Source organism: Colobus angolensis, unplaced genomic scaffold (genome assembly GCF_000951035.1).
Source record: "Colobus angolensis palliatus isolate OR3802 unplaced genomic scaffold, Cang.pa_1.0 Scaffold79, whole genome shotgun sequence".
Classification (NCBI taxonomy): Eukaryota; Metazoa; Chordata; class Mammalia; order Primates; family Cercopithecidae; genus Colobus; species Colobus angolensis.
In genome coordinates, this window is record NW_012121709.1 from 6,606,549 (window position 1) to 6,626,797 (window position 20,249).

At 39.1% G+C, this 20,249-nt stretch overlaps 1 protein-coding gene across 2 annotated transcripts in view; it reads right to left on the minus strand.

Moving 5' to 3' along the window:
* TAOK3 (TAO kinase 3) overlaps nucleotides 1-20,249 on the minus strand; it is a 248,328-nt gene that overhangs the window by 120,690 nt on the left and 107,389 nt on the right. For both annotated transcript variants that reach the window (XM_011928713.1, XM_011928714.1), the window contains exons 2-3: nucleotides 14,863-14,964; nucleotides 3,329-3,544 (exon numbers count right to left, since the gene is read on the minus strand). In XM_011928713.1, coding sequence (XP_011784103.1) covers nucleotides 3,329-3,448 — 120 coding nt within the window. In that variant the 5' untranslated portion in view covers nucleotides 3,449-3,544; nucleotides 14,863-14,964. The remainder of the gene's footprint in view (nucleotides 1-3,328; nucleotides 3,545-14,862; nucleotides 14,965-20,249) is intronic.

Sequence of the window (20,249 nt, forward strand, 5' to 3'; positions counted from 1 at the left end):
GATCCGGCCACTGCACTCCAGCCTGGGCGACAGAGCGAGACTCCGTCTCAAAAAAAAAAAAGAAATAGTCCTCATCTTCAAAACAGCACATACTCTAGCTAAATAGACAGGGCTTAGCCCAAAAAGCAAATAAATCACTAGGTCTTCTGCAGCCTACTACAAGGTAGGTTTCATTTTGCCACTATTATAAATGGCTTTTAGTAAGTTTCAAAGCATGTGTGGTTTACTGTAGTCATTCTGAAGTATTAGCACTTTAAGAAGGGTTTGGCTGCTTTTTAAATGAGAAGAGTCGAATAGAGACTGACTTTTGCCAGGAGAGATTCTGAGAAGATGAATTAGATTTAAAGTAATAGAAGAAAAGAAAGCAAAGATGACTGAAGAATATGTCTGTAAGCAAAACAAACAGGTCACAAATGAATATATACAGAATGTTTACATTTTTAAAAAGTTCAAAACTAAGCAAAACCAATTCACATTGTTTAGGAGTACAGAGTAAGTGGGTTATAAATATAAAGAAAAGTAAGAAAATAATCACCATAAAAATCAGAATAGTGGATACTCCTAAGGGGAGGGAGAGGGTTCTGACTGAAGAGGACATAAAGAGGGGCTTTTGGGATGCTGGCAGTATCTATTTCTTGACCTGGGTGGTGTTTTTACATAGAGATTTACCTTTAAATTCTTTCTTAAGCTATATATTAAAATATATATGTATATTGTGTATACTTCTTTATGTATACTTACGATACAAACGCTTTGTAACAAGAGGGTCTGTGACTAAAGAAGACAGAACTTTGGGCCTTAAATGCTATTCTGACTACACACTAACATGGGAGTGTTAACTAGGAAATTAGCACCCTTTCCAGCCAAAACAATCTTTTATCGTATTTAATGACAAAATATACTTCAGTGGGAGCCAAGTTATTGATGGCAGTGAGGGAAGCAGAAGTAATGGTAGGGCTGAGCATAGACACAACGGTTAAGAAACAGTTTAGCGAAAATCCAGGATGAAGATTTGGCTAGAAGCAAAAGGACAAAGTAAAGATGCAATTCATAAAATCTCATTTGGAAGGACAACTAAGATAAGCCCTATCCCGATGGCAGAACATAAAGGACGACTTGAAGAGGCAGTACTGTTTGATTACAAAGAAATTATTTGATTACAAGTTTGGAGAAGTAGGCAATAATTAGTACTTAACTTATTATTTGTTTTAATGGACTATTATGCTTAAGGAAGTATCTGTTACTTTAATAAAGCAACTAAGGTTATCAAGATTAAATTAAATAACTATATATTCTGGCCGGGCACGGTGGCTCACGCCTGTAATGCCAGCACTTTGGGGAGGCTGAGGCGGGTGGATCACCTGAGGTCAGGAATTCAAGACCAGCCTGACTAACATGGTAAAACCCCCTCTCTACAAAAATACAAAAATTAGCCTGGCATGATGGCGGGTGCCTGTAATCCCAGCTACTCAGGAGGCTGAGGTTGGAGAATTACTTGAACTTGGGAGATGGAGGTTGTAGTGAGCCGAGATTGCACCACCACATTCCAGCCTGGGCGACAGAGCAAGACTCCTTAAAAAGCAAGACTGTCTTAAAAACAACAACAACAACAACAACAAAAAACAAGGCCCGGCGCAATGGCTCACACCTGTAATCCCACCACTTTGGGAGGCCGAGGTGGGCAGATCACGAGGTCAGGAGTTCAAGACCAGCCTGGCCAACATGGTGAAATCTGGTCTCTACTAAAAATACAAAAATAAGCTGGACATGGTGGTACATGCCTGTAATCCCAGCTACTCGGAAGGCTGAGGCAGGAGAACTGTTTGAACTGGGATCCAGGAGGTGGAGGTTGCAGTGAGCCGAGATCGTGCCACTGTACTCCAGCCTGGGCTACAGAGTGAGACTCTTGTCTCAAACAAACAAACAAATAACTATATTTTATGTAATGAATTTCAGGTGAATAAGCTGTGTTAAAATTTTGGCTATTTGTTTTTCTCATCAGAAGACAGTCACATTCTTGTAACTAAAACTGATTCCAGGGGGACAGCCTTGTACCCCTTAACTGAAAATACTGACTTGACATGATTGCCACTAAAAATCACTGTTAGTTCCTTTCTCTGAATAGTTGTCTGTTCATCTGTTTATCTGTCTATCCATCTATCCATCCCTCCATCCATCCACCCACCCAGCCACCCAGTATTTATCAAATTCCTACTACTGTTTTTAGGTAGTAAGCATATACTAGTTCTTGAGAATATAATGACGAATAAGATAGACATAACCCCTGTCCTCATGACACTTGTTATTTAGGGAAAAAGACATATATAAAGCAAAAAATCATATATGTCATTGTTTTATTACAACTGTGATAAATGCAACAAAATATAAGCACAAAATGTTATGAAATCATAACGTATTGATTTAGGGGTGGAGGCTTGAAGAGTAAAGGGTATCTTGCAAAAGTAACACTTAAGGTAAAACTTGTAGGATGAACTGACAGGGATGGGGATGTAATGTGCAGAGTTTCCTAGGTGGGGGGCATAGCATATACAAGGCTCTGAGGCAGGAAAGAGCTTAGCATACAGTGGAAATGCACAAAACTCAACTTCAAGCTCTTAGCTTTTTTTTTTTTTGAGACAGAGTCTCACTCTGTTGCCTAGGCTGGAGTACAATGGCACCATCTCAGCTCACTGCAAGCTCCACCTCCCGGGTTCATGCCATTCTCCTGCCTCAGCCTCCTGAGTAACTGGGACTATAGGCGCCCACCACCATGCCTGGCTAATTTTTTTTTTTTTTTGTATTTTTAGTAGAGATGGGGTTTCACTGTGTTAGCCAGGATGGTCTCGATCTCCTGACCTCATGATCTGCCCGCCTCGGTCTTCCAAAGTGCTGGGATTACAGGCATGAGCCATTGTGCCTGACCAAAGCTCTTAACTTTCTTATACTACTTTAATAGGTGAGTCAGTTGATATAAATACCACTGAATTGAATAAAGCCTAGGATTCTGGAACTGGCTTTTCAGCAATGACTATTTGCTTCTACTGTAGATATCATTTAATTTATAGAAAAATCACTGAAACCAAGCTTATTTTACAAGCAATAGGTATGTATAGAGAACATGTTGAGTTCAAACTTTATTTTATTTTAGTTTTTTGTAGAGACGGGGTCTTGCTATGTTGCCTAGGCTGGTCTTGAACTCCTGACCTCAAGCGATCCTCCCACCTTGGTCTTGCAAAGTGCTAGGATTACAGGTGTGAGTCACCATGCCAGGCCTAGAGTCCAACCTTTCTTAATCTGATCTATCTAAACAACTCTTTTAAGTACTTACAAAATAAACTGCTCCAAAACTTCCATGTCCAATTTCATGCAAACCAATAAAAAGTTCCTCAGGATCATCTTTGTAGAACAGATCAGCAATCTCTGGGTCCTTCAGCACCCCTTTACGCATGATGGCCAGTAGAGCAGGCACTCTGCTTTTTGATATCACAGTTAGCTTTATTTCTCATTGACAATTTTTTTTTTGGGGGGTGTAAATCTTCAGTACCTGTAGAAAAATAAGATTTGCCATCAAATTATTTCCAACACATTTTACTTGGTGGCAATACAAATACATGCAAATATTAAAAAGCCTCTTGATCTCACAACTCAATAACAAAAGGACAAAAAAACCCAAATAAAGAACAGACAACGGCCAGGCACGGTGGCTCATGCCCGTAATCCCAGCACTTTGGGAGGCTGAGGAAGGCAGATCACCTGAGGTTGGGAGTTTGAGACCAGCCTGACCAACATGGAGAAACCCCATCTCTACTAAAAATACAAAAAATTAGCCGAGTGTGGTGGCGCATGCCTGTAATCCCAGCTACTTGGGAGGCTGAGGCAGGAGAATCACTTGAACCTGATTCAACCTGGGAGGCGGAGGTTGCGGTGAGCCAAGATTGTGCCACTGCACTCAAGCCTGGGTAACAAGAGCGAAACTCTGTCAAAAAAAAAAAAAAAAAAAGGACATAGGATTTGAATAGACATTTCTCCAAAAAGATACACAAATGACCATTAACATATGATAAGATCCTCAAACATCATTAGTTATTAGAGAAACGAAAATTAAAACCACAGTGAGATATCATTGCATACTCACTAGGATAGTGATAGTCAAAAAGTAAGATAAGTATCATGAAAATGCTGAGAAATAGAACCCTCCAACACTACTGGTGGCTGTGCCATTTTAGAAACAGCCCCACAGTTCATAACAAACTTAAATATCGAGTTACCATTTGACCCAGAGTTTCCACACCTGAGAGAAATGAAAACATATGTTCACACAAAAACTTGTGCACAAATGTTCATAGCACCATTATTCATAATAACTGGAAGGTAGAAAAAGCCCAAATGTCCATTAACTGATGGAAGAATAAACAAAATGTGGTATATCCATATAATGGAATATTATTCAGCAATAAAAAGGAATGAAGTATTGGTACAGGCTGCAACATGAATGAACCTTGTAAAAATTATGCCAAATGAAAGTAGCAGTCACAAAAGACCACATATTGTATGATTCCATACACACACACACACACACACACACATATAATTTCCAGAATAGGCAAATCTGTAAAGATAGAAAGTAGATTATTGGTTACTTAGAGATGGGGGGTTTGGAGGGTGATAACTAAAAGGTACAGGCTTTCTTTTCAGGGTGATGAAAATGTCCTAAAATTGACTGTGGTGATGACTGCATAACTGTGACTATACTAAATATCATTCAATTATACATTTTAAGTGAGTGAAGGGTATAGAATGTAAATTATATTATAGAGATATTACTAAAATTCACTTTGGTGTAATTAATGTTGAAATAATAATGGTTGGTATTTATTAATCGATACTATGTGCCAGGCAGCACTAAAACCTTACATATATTATCTCCTTTAATCCCTACAATAGCTTCATAATATAATGGCTTTATTATCTTAATTTTATAGAACCAACTAAGACTTTCATGGGCTAACCTACTTCCACATGGTCAGAAAGCCAGTATTTGTCAGGACCGCAATTAAAACTCAGATCTAACAGCAAAGCCCATGCTCTTGATTGACGTGTGGTAGATTCATATAGAAATATAGGCAATTAAACAATTCTTTACTGACTACTAGAAGAAATTACTATCACTTGTAGGCTAGGCTAAATGCCCATGTAAAGAGGCAAGTTATTCTGCTGCTACATAAAACATTCTGAAATCAAAGTTTCTATTAATAAAAGGCTATCATTTTGACATGTTCATATTGATCTGCCAATAGTTACATACATTTATTTGACATAGATTTTTTATTTTTTGAAAAATATAGAAATGTTAAAAATCATCTATATTTTTCATTTTAAACAACCTCTGCCCTCATACCCAGATAATCATTTATTTATGCCAACATTTCAACTTATCACAGGATAGTCTGTATTTCTTCCTTGACCAGCTAGATAACCAAGATAGAAATTTGGCTTTGGTCAATAAAACTATTTTTCAAAACATGGGCCAGTGGGTCTCATGCTAGGAGAAGAGGAAAAAGAAAGTAATTAATTAAAGAAGTAAAACTGATAGTAATAAGAGGTATTTTTTTTGAGACATAGCAGCCATAGGTGACACCATACATTACTTCATAGAGTTAGTCTAGTCATTTCACTAGTATACATAGATCATCAACCTAAGGATCTACCCCTTTCCCCAACTCATTCTTTCATTCAACAAATACTGTTGAATGTTCACTATCTGCCATACCCTGTACTGAGTTTTGGAGGTAGAAGGGGATGTGGTCCCTGTCCTTAAAGGGCTTAGGAGTCAAATGGACTTATAGACACTAAATTATAAGGACACAAATGGTAAAATGGTTGTAACTGATTGGATTATGAGGAGAAAGCAATTATTTTTTAATATAAGGATATTATAGGGTGACCCAGCCTGTTTTTGACTTAGACGTGAAAAAGCATGCCTTTTTAGGGAAAATAAAATTAGTTCCTTCAATATGAATTGTACGGGACAGCTGGAAGGAGAACACATGAAGCTGGTGTTGAGCCAAGAAAAACTGCAAAAGGCCCTTTAAACCATATTAAGAAGTTTAGGCTTTATCCTGAGGGAAAGGGGAACCACTGAAGGTTTATATGGGAAAAAGGATCCCTCCGCCAACAATGCACCTGTCCTAGGCAGTCATCCTGCCAATCCATGGATGCCAATAATCAAGCATGAAGTTACTACATCAATACTACTGGGAAAGTAACTGAAATCCAGCTATTTGTCAATCAGGTGAAGGAAAGCACAAAATAAGAACTCAAAAAGTGGCCAAGAGTGGCGGCTCACGCTTGTAATCCCAGCAATTTGGGAGGCCAAGGCAGGTACATCATGAGGTCATGAGGTCAAGAGATCAAGACCATCCTGGTCAACATGGTAAAACCCCATCTCTACTAAAAATATACAAAAATTAGCTGGGTGTGGTGGTGTTCCTGTGGCCCCAGCTACTAGGGAGGCTGAGGCAGGAGAATTGCTTGAACCCGGGAAGCGGAGGTTGCAGTGAGCCGAGATGGTGCCACTGTACTCAAGCCTGGTGAGGACAGAGCGAGATTCCATCTCAAAAAACAAAAAGTTCAAAAAGTGTTTTGATTTTATTGCTTATGTCTGAGAACAACAAAAAAAGACGCAACGGATTAAATCAAAGATACGCCTTTTTGGAGACTATGCATAAAACGCAAATTATGAGACTGTGTTTAAGAAGACCAAAAAGATCTATGAACAAAACTTATGATAATTAAAATATTTTCAATCACCAAAACACATTGTAAACTTTAGAATATTTTGGCTTCCATGTGAATAAAGCTAAGTGCTATGGATTTGGGGGGAAAACACGGATTACAGACTAAAATCATTTTATGAAGAAATAAATATTTAAATGTAAAAATGAGACCATAAAAACTTGTAGAATAAATTACACGTGAATATTTAATTACTTAGCAAGATACCAGAGGCAAACCCATAAACTAAAAATCAATAAGCTTGACTATATATAATTAATAACTTCTTTATCTTAAACATGTAATGAAGGGAATTCTGCTTCTAGCCAAGATGGAGTAACAGGGGCTGGATTTATTACCTGCCACCGGGAACAATTAAAACACTGGACAAGGCCAGGCACGGTGGCTCATGTCTGTAATCCTAGCACTTTGGAAAGCCGAAGTGAGCAGGTGACTTGAGCCCAGGAGTTCGAGACCAGCTGGGGCAACAATCTGCATCTCTATAAAAGATACAAAACCTTAGCAGCTGGGTATGGTGGTGTACGCCTGTAGTCCCAGCTACTCAGGATGCTGAGGTGGAGGGACCACCGCAGCCTGGAGGTCAAAGTTGCAGTGAGTCAAAATCATGCCACTGCACTCCAGCGCAGGCAACAGAGTAAGACCCTATCTCAAAAAACAAACAAACAAAAAAACACTGGATAGAACATATCAATGATGGTATTTGAAGGCAATGGATATCAGGCAAAGAAAGACAATGATCCCTGACAGAAGACAAGCAAATGATGTAAGCCATCAAATGTTTGAGCTTAAGGCCCTGGGAGAATTTCTAGGCCATGGTGCCAAGAGGGGAAATCCAGTTAGAGCCTGGTGAACTCCCTGAGTTGAGGAGATAAAGATGACAGTCCGGGATGACCAAGGTGGGTAGAGTTGCCAAGTAGAAGAGAGCAGCACAGAAACGGGATATGGAGATTTGCATAGGGTTCCCCTCAAGTCTTCAGCTGAGCACTGATTAGTGTATGCATATGAGAAAGCTATCTTAGACCAGGGGAAAAAACGATCTGAAAGGAATAGAGACTGCAGTACCTACAGCTCAAAAAGGGCTGTGAATAGCACTCATTCCCCCTAGCCAGGATAAAAAATCTCATAATTCACAGAGCATTCTGGAGGCTACTCACAAGAGTCTTGCCTTCATAGTAGGGACCCTAGACTAAATGCTGGTCTGTGATGCCTAACAAATTTTATTTTATCTGTTTTTTATTTGTGAGACAGGGTCTTGCTCTGTTGCCCAGGCTGGAGTGCAAGGGTACAATCACGGCTCATTGCAGCCTCAACCTCCTGGACTCAAGCGATCCTCCCGGCTCTGCCTCCCAAAGTGCTGGGATTACAGGCATGACCAACTGCACCTGGCTCTAACAAATTTTAAAAGCAAGACCTAAAAGGATGAAATTATTTCCAAGTAACTTAACTGTGTTCCAGAACAAAGTCCAAGGATACTTAAAGGAATATAAAAATATCCAGTATCTAAAAAGATAAAATTCACAATATCTAACACTCCACAAAAAATTACCAGGTATGCAGAAAAGCAGGCAAATATAATGCATAATGAGGAGAAAAATAATTGAAACCAAACCATAATTGATATAGATGATATATGTTAAAATTAGTGGTCGAGGACATTAAAACATTTAATATAGTTGTATTCCATATAGTGAAAAGGTTGGGGAAAATATCAAACATGTAAAGCAGACACAGACAAAATATAAAGCAGAGACAGATTCAAAGTAAACCCTTATTTTATGCATATATATATGTATTCATTTTGAGATGGAGTCTCGTTCTGTCACCCAGGCTGGAGTGCAGTGGTGCAATCTCAGCTCACTGTAACCTCTGCCTCCCAGGTTTAAGTAGTTCTCCTGCCTCAGTCTCCCAAGTAGCTGGAATTACAGGCATGCGCCACCACATCCAGCTAATTTTTGGATTTTTAGTAGAGACAGGGTTTCACCATGTTGACCAGGCTGGTCTCAAACTTCTGACCTCAAGTTATCCACCCGCCTCGGCCTCCCAAAGTCCTGGGATTACAAGTGCGAGCCACCACACCTGGCCCTCAAATTAGACCTTTAGAGGTGAAAGCTACAATGTCTGAGATTTAAAAATCCTCTGCATGGGAAGCACAGCAGAGGAGACCGCCAAAAAAGGGGCTACTGAACTTGAAGACACAACAGAAACTATCCAAAATAAAACAGAAAAAAGACTAACAAAAAAAACCAAAAAAAAAAAAACCAAAAAAAAACCAAACCTGTGACAAAAAAACAAAAAAAAAAAAACCAAAACAGTGAGCTGTGGAACATCTTCAAGTGGCCTACTGTATGTCTTAGTGGAGCCCCTGAAGGGGAGGAAAGATATCAGGACAGAAAAAATTATTTGAGGAAGTAATAGTGGAGAAAATTATGAATTTGATGAAAAGTATAAACCCACAGATCCAAGAAGGTCTCTGAACCTCAAGAAATACAAAGAAAATTATATCAAGGTACATCATAATAAACTGCTCAAAACTTGTGATAAAGAGAAAATCATAAAAGTACCCAGAGAAGGCCGGGCGCGGTGGCTCAAGCCTGTAATCCCAGCACTTTGGGAGGCTGAGATGGGCGGATCACGAGGTCAGGAGATCGAGACCATCCTGGTTAACATGGTGAAACCCCGTCTCTACTAAAAAAAAAATACAAAAACTAGCCGGGCGAGGTGGCGGGCGCCTGTAGTCCCAGCTGCTTGGGAGGCTGAGGCAGGAGAATGGCATGAACCTGGGAGGCGGAGCTTGCAGTGAGCTGAGATCCGGCCACTGCACTCCAGCCCGGGCGACAGAGCGAGACTCCGTCTCAAAAAAAAAAAAAAAAAAAAGTACCCAGAGAAAAAAGGCATGTTAAATATAGAATCAGGAAGGAGGCAAGGATGTTTACTCACAACACTTACATTCAACATTGTGCTGGGGCTGGGTGTGATGTCTCATGTCTGTAATCCTAACGCTTTGGGAGGCCAAGGCGGGAGGATGACTTGAGACCAGGAGTTTGAGACCAGCCTGAGCAATATAGCAAGATCCTCTCTCTTTACAACACCAAACCAAACCAAACAAAAACATTGTGCCAGATGCCGTACAGGTGCAGTAAACAAAAAAGAAACAAAAAAGCATAAAGACTGAAAAGGAAGAAGTAAGACTTTTTATTGTCAAACAACATAATCATCTGTCAAAAAATTCAATGGGATCTACAAAAGCTACTAGAACTTATTAGTTTATTAAAAAGTACAGAAGATCAATGCATAAAATGATTACATTTCTTTTTTATTTTTTTGAGACAGAGTCTCACTCTGCCCTCTGTCACCTGGGCTGGAGTGCAGTGGCACGATCTTGGCTTACTGGAACCTCTCCCTCCCGGGTTCTAGCAATTCTCGTGCCTCAGTCACCCAAGTAGCTAGGATTACAGGCATGTGCCACCATGTCTGGCTAATTTTTGTATTTTCAGTAGAGACGGGATTTTGCCACGTTGGCCAGGCTGGTCTCAAATTCCTGGCCTCAAGCGATCCACACACCCTGGCCTCCCAAAGTGCTGGGATGACAGGTGTGAGCCACTGTGCCTGGCCTGAAATGATTATGTCTCTGTGTATGAATAAATGAAAATCAAGGCCGGGCACGGTGGCTCATGTCTGTAATCCTACCACTTCGGGAGGCTAAGGCAGGTGGATCAAGAGGTCAGGAGTTCATGACCAGCCTGGCCAAGATGGTGAAACGCCATCTCTATTAAAAGTACAAATAATTAGCCAGGCATGGTGGTGGGTGCCTGTAGTCCCAGCTACTCGGGAGGCTGAGGCAGAGAACTGCTTGAACCTGGGAGGTGGAGGTTGCAGTGAGCTGAGATCGTGCCACTGCACTCCAGCTCGGGCGCCAGGGCGAGACTCCGTCTCAAAAAAAAGGAAAAAGAAAATCAAATTTAAATATCATAGTAGCATAAAAAATGTGAAATAGGGCCGGGTGCAGTGGCTCACGCCTATAATCCCAGCACTTTGGGAGGCTGAGGTGGGTGGATCATTTGAGGTCAGGAGTTCGAGAACATTTGTGGTCAAGATGTTCCACAGCCAACGTGGAACCCTGGCCAATGTGGGGAAACCCTGTCTCCACTAAAAATACAAAAATTAGCCAGGTGTGGTGTCACATGCCTGTAATCCCAGTTACTTGGGAGGCTGAGGCAGCAGAATCGCTTGAAACTGGGAGGCAGAAGTTGTAGTGAGCTGAGATCGTGTCACTGCACTCCAGCCTGGGTGACAGAGCAAGACTCCGTCTCTAAAAGAAAAAAAAAAGGAAAATACTTAGCGATAAATCCAACAAACGATATATAAGACCTGTACACTGAAAATGACAAAATAATAATGACATAAAGACATAATGAAGGGATATACAGTGTTCATAAATCAGAAGACTCAACATTTTTCTTTAGAAATAGAAGTTGAGAAGTTTAATCTAAAATTTATATGAGAATTCAAAGGACCCAGAATAACCAAAGCAACTTTGAAAAAGGAGGACAAAGTTGGAGAGCTAGCATAAAATAACCTCAAACTTTATTATAAAGTTACAGTTATCAAGACCGTGCACATAAAATAATCTCAAACTTTATTATAAAGTTACAGTTATCAAGACCGTGCAATACTGGCACAGAGATAGACAAATGGCAATCCGATGAAGAAATAATTATCTTCAATGAATGGTACTGGAAAAATTGCATGCAAATATGCAAGAAAACAGATATATTTGGTCCATACTAACAACCTGTATAAAAACTGACTCCAAATAGATTATAGAATTAAATGTAAATCTACAATAATAAAACTTTTAGAAGAAGGTACAGGAGAAAATATTTGTGACCCCGGGTTAGATAAAAATTTCTTACTTAATAACCCAAAGCACAATCCATCAAAGGAAAAAATTCATATATTAACAATGTCTGCTTTGTGAAAGATACTTGAGAAAATCAAAAGACAAGCAACATATTGGGAGAAAATCTTTGCAAATTATGTCTCATAATGGAACCCCTGGATCCAGAAAACATAAAGAATTGTCAAAACTTAATAATAAGAAAAGAAGAAAACCCAAATTTTTTAATGGACAAAAGATTTGAACACAAGCACTTTACCAAGTGAGATGGATGCAAAAGAAAGATGCATACTACTACTCATTAGGGAGATGCAAATTAAAACCCATGAGAGGCAGCAGACACCTGACGTCTGGAGTTCAAGACCAGCCTGGCCAACATGGTGAAACCTCGTCTCTACCACAATACATAAATTAGTCGTGTGTGGTGGTCAGCGCCTGTAATCCCAGCTACTCGGGAGGTTAAGGTAGGAGAATCACTTGAACTCGGGAGGTGGAGGTTGCAGTGAGCCAAGATTGCACCATTGCACTCCAGTCTGGGCAACAAGAGCGAAACTCTGTCTCAAAACTCAGTCTTTTTAATGTTAGCCATTAACATATGGAGTGACTGTAACTTTCATACACTGCTGGTGGGAATGTAAAATGGTAAAACACTTTGGAAAACATTGGGCAGTTTCTTAAAAAGTTAAACATACACCTATCATATGATGTAGCCATTATACTCAAGTATTTACCCAAGAAAAATGAAAGCACATGTCAATACAAAGCCCTGTATGCAAATGTTCACAGTAGCTTTAATAGCCAAAATTGGAAACAACCCAAATGTACCTCAACAAATAAATGGATAATCTGTGATAAATACAACGGACTGTAACTCAGCAATAAAATAAACTACAGATATACACTACAATATGAATCTCAAAATAATTATGCCGTGTAAAAGAAGTCAGACAAAAAATAGTACATACTTTATGATTTCATTTATATGGAATTCTAGAAACTGCAAACTAATTTAAAGAGATAGAAATCACATCAAATGTTACCTGGGGGATGCGGGTGGCGATGGCAGGTAAAAAGGAGTAGGTAGGAGGGGTTAAAAAGGGGCATGATGAGGCTTTTTGGGAGTGATAGTGGATATGTTTATTTCCACTATGTTGGTGGTTTCACAGATATATGCCTGTTAAAACAAATTATGCTCTTTAAATATGTTCACATTATTGTTGTAGAAAGATGTAATGTACCAAGTTGAAATGAATCTTGGTGTGGTAGATCATGCTTGTAATCCCAGCACTTGGGAGGCAGAAGTAGGAGGATCATTTGAGGTCAGGAGTTCCAGGCCAGCCTTGCCAACATTGTGAAACCCTGTCTCTACTAAAAACACAAAAATCAGCTGGGTGTGGTGGCACACGCCTATAATCCCAGCTACTTGGGAGCCTAAAGTGGGAGAATTCCTTTAACCCAGGAGGCAGAGGTTGCAGTGAGCCATCATTGTGCCACTTCACTCTGGACTGGGAAACAGAGCGAGACTCTGTCTCAAAGAGAAAAAAAAAAAAAGAAATTAAAAGAAGTAGAGAAAATTTTTGCAAAATATTTGCCAGTTAAAAGCTATTCGGGGCCAGGCGTGGTGGCTCACATCTGTAATCCCAGCTCTTTGGGAGGCTGAGGAGGGCAGATCACGGGGTCAGGAGTTCGAGACCAGCCTGGCCAACATGGTGAAACCTCGTCTCTACTAAAAATACAAAAATTAGCCGGGCGTGGTGGCGCTTGCCTGTAATCCTAGCCACTCAGGAGGCTGAGGCAGGAGAATTGCTTGAACCCAGGAGGTGGAAGTTGTAGTGAGCTGAGATCGCGCCACCACTCCACTCCAGCCTAGGTGACAGAATGAAACATTGTCTCAGGAAGAAAAAAAAAAAGCTATCCTGAATATCAGAGGGGTAAACACACACACACATACACTTACCTACAAACTCAAAAGAGACAGGTAGGAAATTAAAAAAAAAAACAACCAGTAGTGTCCATTTAAAATATGAAACACGTAACTTCACTAATGATCAAATAAGTAAAAACGGAAATAATATGACACCTCATTTCACTGACCAAATTGGCAAAATAAGAGGAAAAAAGATACTTTTTTTTTGGTAAGGGTATAAGGAAATAGTTTTTTATACATTGTTTGAAGAACAGGATGGGTATGCCCTTTGACCTAGTAATACACTTTTGGGAATTCATACAAGGCAGTTTCTTGTTTGTTTGTTTTGTTTTAGCAAAAGAGGCGAGGCATAATTAGGGAAAGCACAGAGGGAATACGACAGTGCATATGGGAAACGTGACTTCTCTGACCTATAAGTTTGGGTTTCTTTGTAGCTTGTGTTTTATCTGAAATTAGGTGTTGAAATTTTGGGTAATTTTTTATTTCCTTCTTTTTGTTTCTATGTATTTTCTAAAAAAATTTTTTGCAAAGGCTATTACTTCTGTAACTAGAAGAAAAGTGATACAAAACCTTCTAGGTAATTTCAAATCTAACTATAAAGTACTGCAAAAAAAAAATCGCAATATATATATTTCCAGAAAATAATTTGACAATAGGAATCAAGAAAGTTTAAGTAAGCTCATTTCTTTTAACCAAATAATTCTCCATATTGTAAACTATAACTGAGAAGAAAAAAAATTTTTAGGAAATAAATAGAAGCTCAAAGATTATTATTTTTATTTTATTTTATTTATTTTTTTTGAGACAGAGTTTTGCTCTTGTTGCCCAGGCTGGAGTGCAATGCATGATTTCAGCTCACCGCAACCTCCACCTCCTGGGTTCAAGAGATTCTCCTGCCTCAGCCTCCCCAGTAGCTGGGACTACAGACATGCACCACCACGCCTGGCTAATTTTTTTTTTTTGTATTTTTAGTAGAGACGGGCCTTCTCCATTTTGATCAGGCTGGTCTCAAACTCCTGACCTCAGGTGATCCACCTGCCTTGGCCTCCCAAAGTGCTGGGATTACAGGCGTGAGCCACCGTGCCTGGCCAAAGATTTTTATAAAAGAATATTTTATCCCAATTTTATTAATATTTTTACTTTCCCTTTTATTTTTCTTTCAAAGATAAAAATTCATCCAAAAACCCAGAAAATATTATTTTTTTCCATTTCTTAGGAGAAAGCTAAGTTGTATGGACAATACCTTTTTGTGTGTGGCACAAAATATTCCATATTGCTCAGATTCATTTTAGCAATCTTCTTTTTTCTCTTTTATAACTTCAGTCCTTTGTATTTATGATGCAACCTATGGAAAAAGAAGAACAAAATACATAATTACCAGCAAAATTAAAGAATCAATAATTGCTTATGTGGTAGTTTTACATATTTACAAATGTAATATTACAAAGTTAAAATTTTATCTTCATCTGTTTGTGGATGGCAAATTTAAAAGGTAAGATGCTCAAAACAAAGATGCAAACTACTCTTCCACAGTGTTGTTAGATTTAAGAATCTATATTGAGGCTTCCACTGGTTTGTTTGTGTCCAGGGTAACCTAATAGAGGCTACCAGTAGACAGCACTAATCTGATAGCATGCGGTAATGCTACTGATTCTCTGTCAGCAAGGCTTCTATTTTGAATTGCTTTTCCAATAGACATGATGATTAGCATTGATTACTCTACCTTTCCTTTCCTAGGCTCTCCTATAACCAATCTTCCACATTTTCCGGGTGATGATGATGATTATTTTTTTTTTTGAGACGGAGTCTCGCTCTGTTGCCTAGGCTGGAGTGCAGTGGCGTGATCTCAGCTCACTGCAACTTCCACCTCCCAGGTTCAAGCAATTTTCCTGCCTCAGTCTCCCGAGTAGTGGGATTATAGGCGTCTGCCGCTACGCCTGGCTAATGTTTGTATTTTCAGTAGAGAAGGGGTTTCACCATGTTGGGCAGGTTGGTTTTGAACTCCTGATCTCAAGTGATCCGCCCACCTTGGCCTCCCAAAGTGCTGGGATTATAGGCGTGAGCATGATTATTTTTAAATTATCTATTAAAGAAGTACATGCCCAATGTAAAAACCTGGGAAATACACATTATTAAGAAAAAATTCCGGCACCTATAATCCCAGCTACTCACAAGGCTGAGGCAGGAGAATCGCTTGAACCTGGGAGGCAGAGGTTGCAGTGAGCCAAGATCGCACCACTGCACTCCAGCCTTGGTGACAGAGTGAGACTCCGTCTCAAAAAAAAAAAAAAAAAAAAGGGAAGAAAAAAATCCATAATCCTATCCAGGCAAAACTCCATTAACAATCTGGCATACTTTTCTCCATGCACGTATTTATTTCTGCCTGCATTTTAAAAATGCAGCTAAGATCACATTATATGTATAATTTCAGAGCCTGAAGACTATCTTTCTGAAATATGACAGGGTGACACTAAGACACAAAAAAAAAAAAAAAAAAAAGGGAAGAAAAAAATCCATAATCCTATCCAGGCAAAACTCCATTAACAATCTGGCATACTTTTCTCCATGCACGTATTTATTTCTGCCTGCATTTTAAAAATGCAGCTAAGATCACATTATATGTATAATTTCATAGTTCACCTCTTTTATCTAACCCCATGACTATTTTGCCATGTCACCAAATACTGTTCACAAAGGTCATTTTAATGACTGCTTAATGTCTGTCTTATGGAAGAGATGTAATTCATTCACAACCATTTCTCCACAATCAGAAACCAAGGCTATATTCAACCTTGTGTTGAACTACTGAAAATTATCATGTCTGGAAGATCTTGGTGCCTATTACTTATCTACATTTTGGGGGCTTTCTTGAGAATGGCTTTCTAGAAGTAGAATTATTGGGTCAAAGAATATAACAATTTAAAACCTACATCTATTGGAATAATTTTTAGATGCTTGACTAGCATTGTAGATGAAGGCCTTACAGGAAAAAACTAGAAAAAACTATGGACTTCCGTTTTCACATTTTTCTTGCTGAGAATATCCCACTCTTGTCTCATGCCTATGCTTATAAACTGAACGTTTTCATTATTTTTGTTACTCCTTCCAATTCTGTCTGTGGCTGTGGAATGCTTTAGATTAATTGGTAGCTAAAACTTGCTTGAATTCAGCATCACATTTTACCTAACCACTAACCAATCAATAACTGCAATATTTGCATGTCTACTCTGCTAATGTAGTCTGACTATAGCACCAATAAACTAAAATATTCCTTATGACATCATATGAACACTAGTTGCTAAATTTCTAAGCAAGTAGTTTCAGCCGGGTGCGGTGGCTCACGTCTGTAATCCTAACACTTTGGGAGGCCAAGGCAGGTGGATCACCTGAGGTCAGGAGTTCGAGACCAGCCTGACCAACATGGAGAAACCCTGTCTCTACTAAAAATACAAAATTAGCCGGGTGTGGTGGCACATGCCTGGAATCCCAGCTACTCGGGCAGCTGAGGCAGGAGAATCGCTTGAACCTGGGAGGCGGAGGTTGCAGTGAGCCGAGATCACACCATTGCACTCCAGCCTGGCAACAAGAGCAAAACTCCATCTCAGAAAAAATAAAGTAGTTTCAAATAGGGTATCTTACAAATCAGGAAACATTCATTCCTATAAAATAGTTTTCTTTCTTTCTTTCCCTCCCTCCCTCCCTTCCTTCTTTCTTTCTCTCTCTCTCTCCTTTCTTTTTTTATTTTTTGAGACAGAGTCTGGCTCTGTTGCCCAGGCTGGAGCACGGTGGCAAGATTTCAGCTCACTGCAACCTTCCCAGGTTCAAATGATTCTCATGCCTCAGCCTCCTGAGTAGCTGGAACGACAGGTTCGTGCCACCATGCCGGGCTAATTATCCTCTCTCTAAATAGTTATTAACTCTTCTTACATAATTAATTTTCTTTCTCTCTCTTTTTTTTTTTTTTTGTGAGACTCAGGCTGGAGTGCAGTGATACAATCTTGGCTCACTACAACCTCTGCCTTCCGGGTTCAAGCGACTCTCCTGCCTCAGCCTTCCAAGTAGCTGGGATTACAGTCGTGTGCCACCACGCCTAATTTTGCATTTTTAGTAGAGATGGGGTTTTGTTATATTGGCCAGGCTGGTCTCGAACTCCTTACTTGAGATGACCCACCTGCCTTGGCCTTCCAAAGTGCTGGGATTACAGGCGTGAGCCAGTGCGCCCGGCCCACTTTTACATAATTTTCTTAAAATGCATGCATACTCTCTTCATCTTTGGTTGCCAAGCTCTATATATGTTCTAAAATTATCTAAGACTTCTAGGAATTAAGCCTTCTCAGTTTTATCTTTTCTTTGTTTGCTTTTCTGCTACAATATTGCATTGCTATTGAGGCTGAAGACAGGTATTCCTGAAGTTCATCCATTAAACCTAAAGGATATTTTCAATTTTCTTCCATTTTACTACCCCCACTTCCTTCTTTATAAATGTCTCTTGGATCCCATGAAACTGTCTTCTGTTTTTCCACATTATTCTGGTTACACTTCCTCTTCTCTCTGATGTCTAAATGAATGTGTTCCTCTAAGGATTTCCCAAGTCCCCTGTGTGACTGCAAGCTGCTATCTTAATTTCTGCCCATTTAATGGTTTTAAGTAATACTGTGTCACTAGACAGTACTGACAATTATTCTAAGCCCCAGTCCCGTATTTTCAAATATCTATTTGGCTTCTCCCCTAAATGGCTCACATATACCTCCTATTAACTCTGTTCTCTTTCTCTGTCCCTTACATTCAATTAATCCCCAATTTTTGCTTCAAATATTTCTTTTGGCCTGTTTCTCCATTTCTCTGGCATCATATGCTCTCTCCTTTTCTCCTCTTCTTACAGCCTCTATCTGTTCTGGAATTCGAAAAACACTATTACCATAATCATCTTTCTAAAGCATGGTTCAGATAATATCATGGCTCTGCTCAAAATCCTTCAAAATCTCACTACTTCCTATGGGATAAAGAATAATAATAATAATAACTTTACCTAATGAACATTCAAAGCTGGCTTCAAACCACTAGTCTAACCTAAATTTTTAAACTTTATAAAATCAGGAAAAAATAAATTCCATTCAGTTACATTTTTATATATACTTTGTATTTCATTTCTCACTTGGTCTTTGTCCAAGTTGTTTCCTCTGCTTATAAGGCCCAAATCCCAACTATTCTCACAGTCCAGTTCAATGTCACCTCTATAAAACCTACTATTTTCTCCCTTTGCTTCAGTTTTCAACATACATAGTACTCTAAAACTGGATGGCAAGTGCTTCTTCAGAGAAGGATAATTGTCTAAGTCCACATTTGGATTAATCATTGTAACCCCTGACATTTTAAAAAATAAAAACAGCATTATTGAAATATAATTCACTTACATACACTCCACCCATTTAAAGTGTACAATTCAGTGGTTTTTAGTATATTCACAGATATGTACAACCATTACCAACCAGTTATTTTTAGAACATTTTCATCACCATACATACACACACAAAACCATACCCTTTAGCTATTACCCCACCCTCGCACCACCCCATTTCCTCCATTCCTAAGCAATTTACTAACATACTTTCCATCTTTATAGATTTCCTTGTTCTGGGAATTTCATATAAACAGAATCGAACAATATGTGGTCTTTCATGACTGGCTTTTTTCACTCAGCATGTTTTCAAATCCAGTGCATAGCATGAATGAGCATTTCTTTTTATTGCCAGATAATAGTCCATTGTATGGATATATCACATTTTATCAGGTGATGGACATTTGGACTGCTTTACCTTTTGGCCATTATGAATAGTGCTACTAGAATTATTCATGTATAAGTTTTTATGCGGATATATGTTTTCATTTTTCTTGAGCATATACCTATGAGTGGAAATGCTGGGCCCTAAGGCTTCTTTAAGTAGCAGATATTCCATAAAAATCTGATGAAATCACCTTCCCTTTTCCATTTCAATCTTAGAATTAAAATGATCATTCAAATTAATCCTTTCCCCAAAAGATAAACAAGAATATTTTTTCTTCTAAGAGGATAAGATGAAATAACAGGCATAAAATAAGTTTTTCCCTTTTCCTTGACCTCCTGCAACCTCAAGTATTACATTTATAGTGAGAATGTAGAACTGCGCCAAGAATGTAGTATTTCAGGTTTTAGGCCCTTGGGCCAAATAAACAATCCAACTAGCCTGGAGTAGAAGATTTCATCAGAGATGTGCAATTGAAATAATTATCTTCACAAACACTTCTTTATTCTAAGAAATGGAAACCTTCTAACAATGGTAATCAAGTAAATTATTTCTCACAGACATTCTAACTTAGTATAAGAAAGAACACTGGTGGCGCATGCCTGTAGTCCCAGATACTTGGGAGGCTGAGGCATGAGAATCACTTGAGCCCAGGAGGCAGAGGTTGCAGTAAGCCGAGTCACTCACGCCACTGCACTCCAGCCTGGGTGACAGAGCAAGACTCCATTAAAAAAAAATGAGAAAGAAAGAGAGAGGGAAAGAAAGAGAGAGGGAAAGAAAGAAAAGAAAGAAAAGAAAGAAAGAAAGAAAGAAAGGAAAGAAAGAAAGAAAGAAAGAAAGAAAGAAA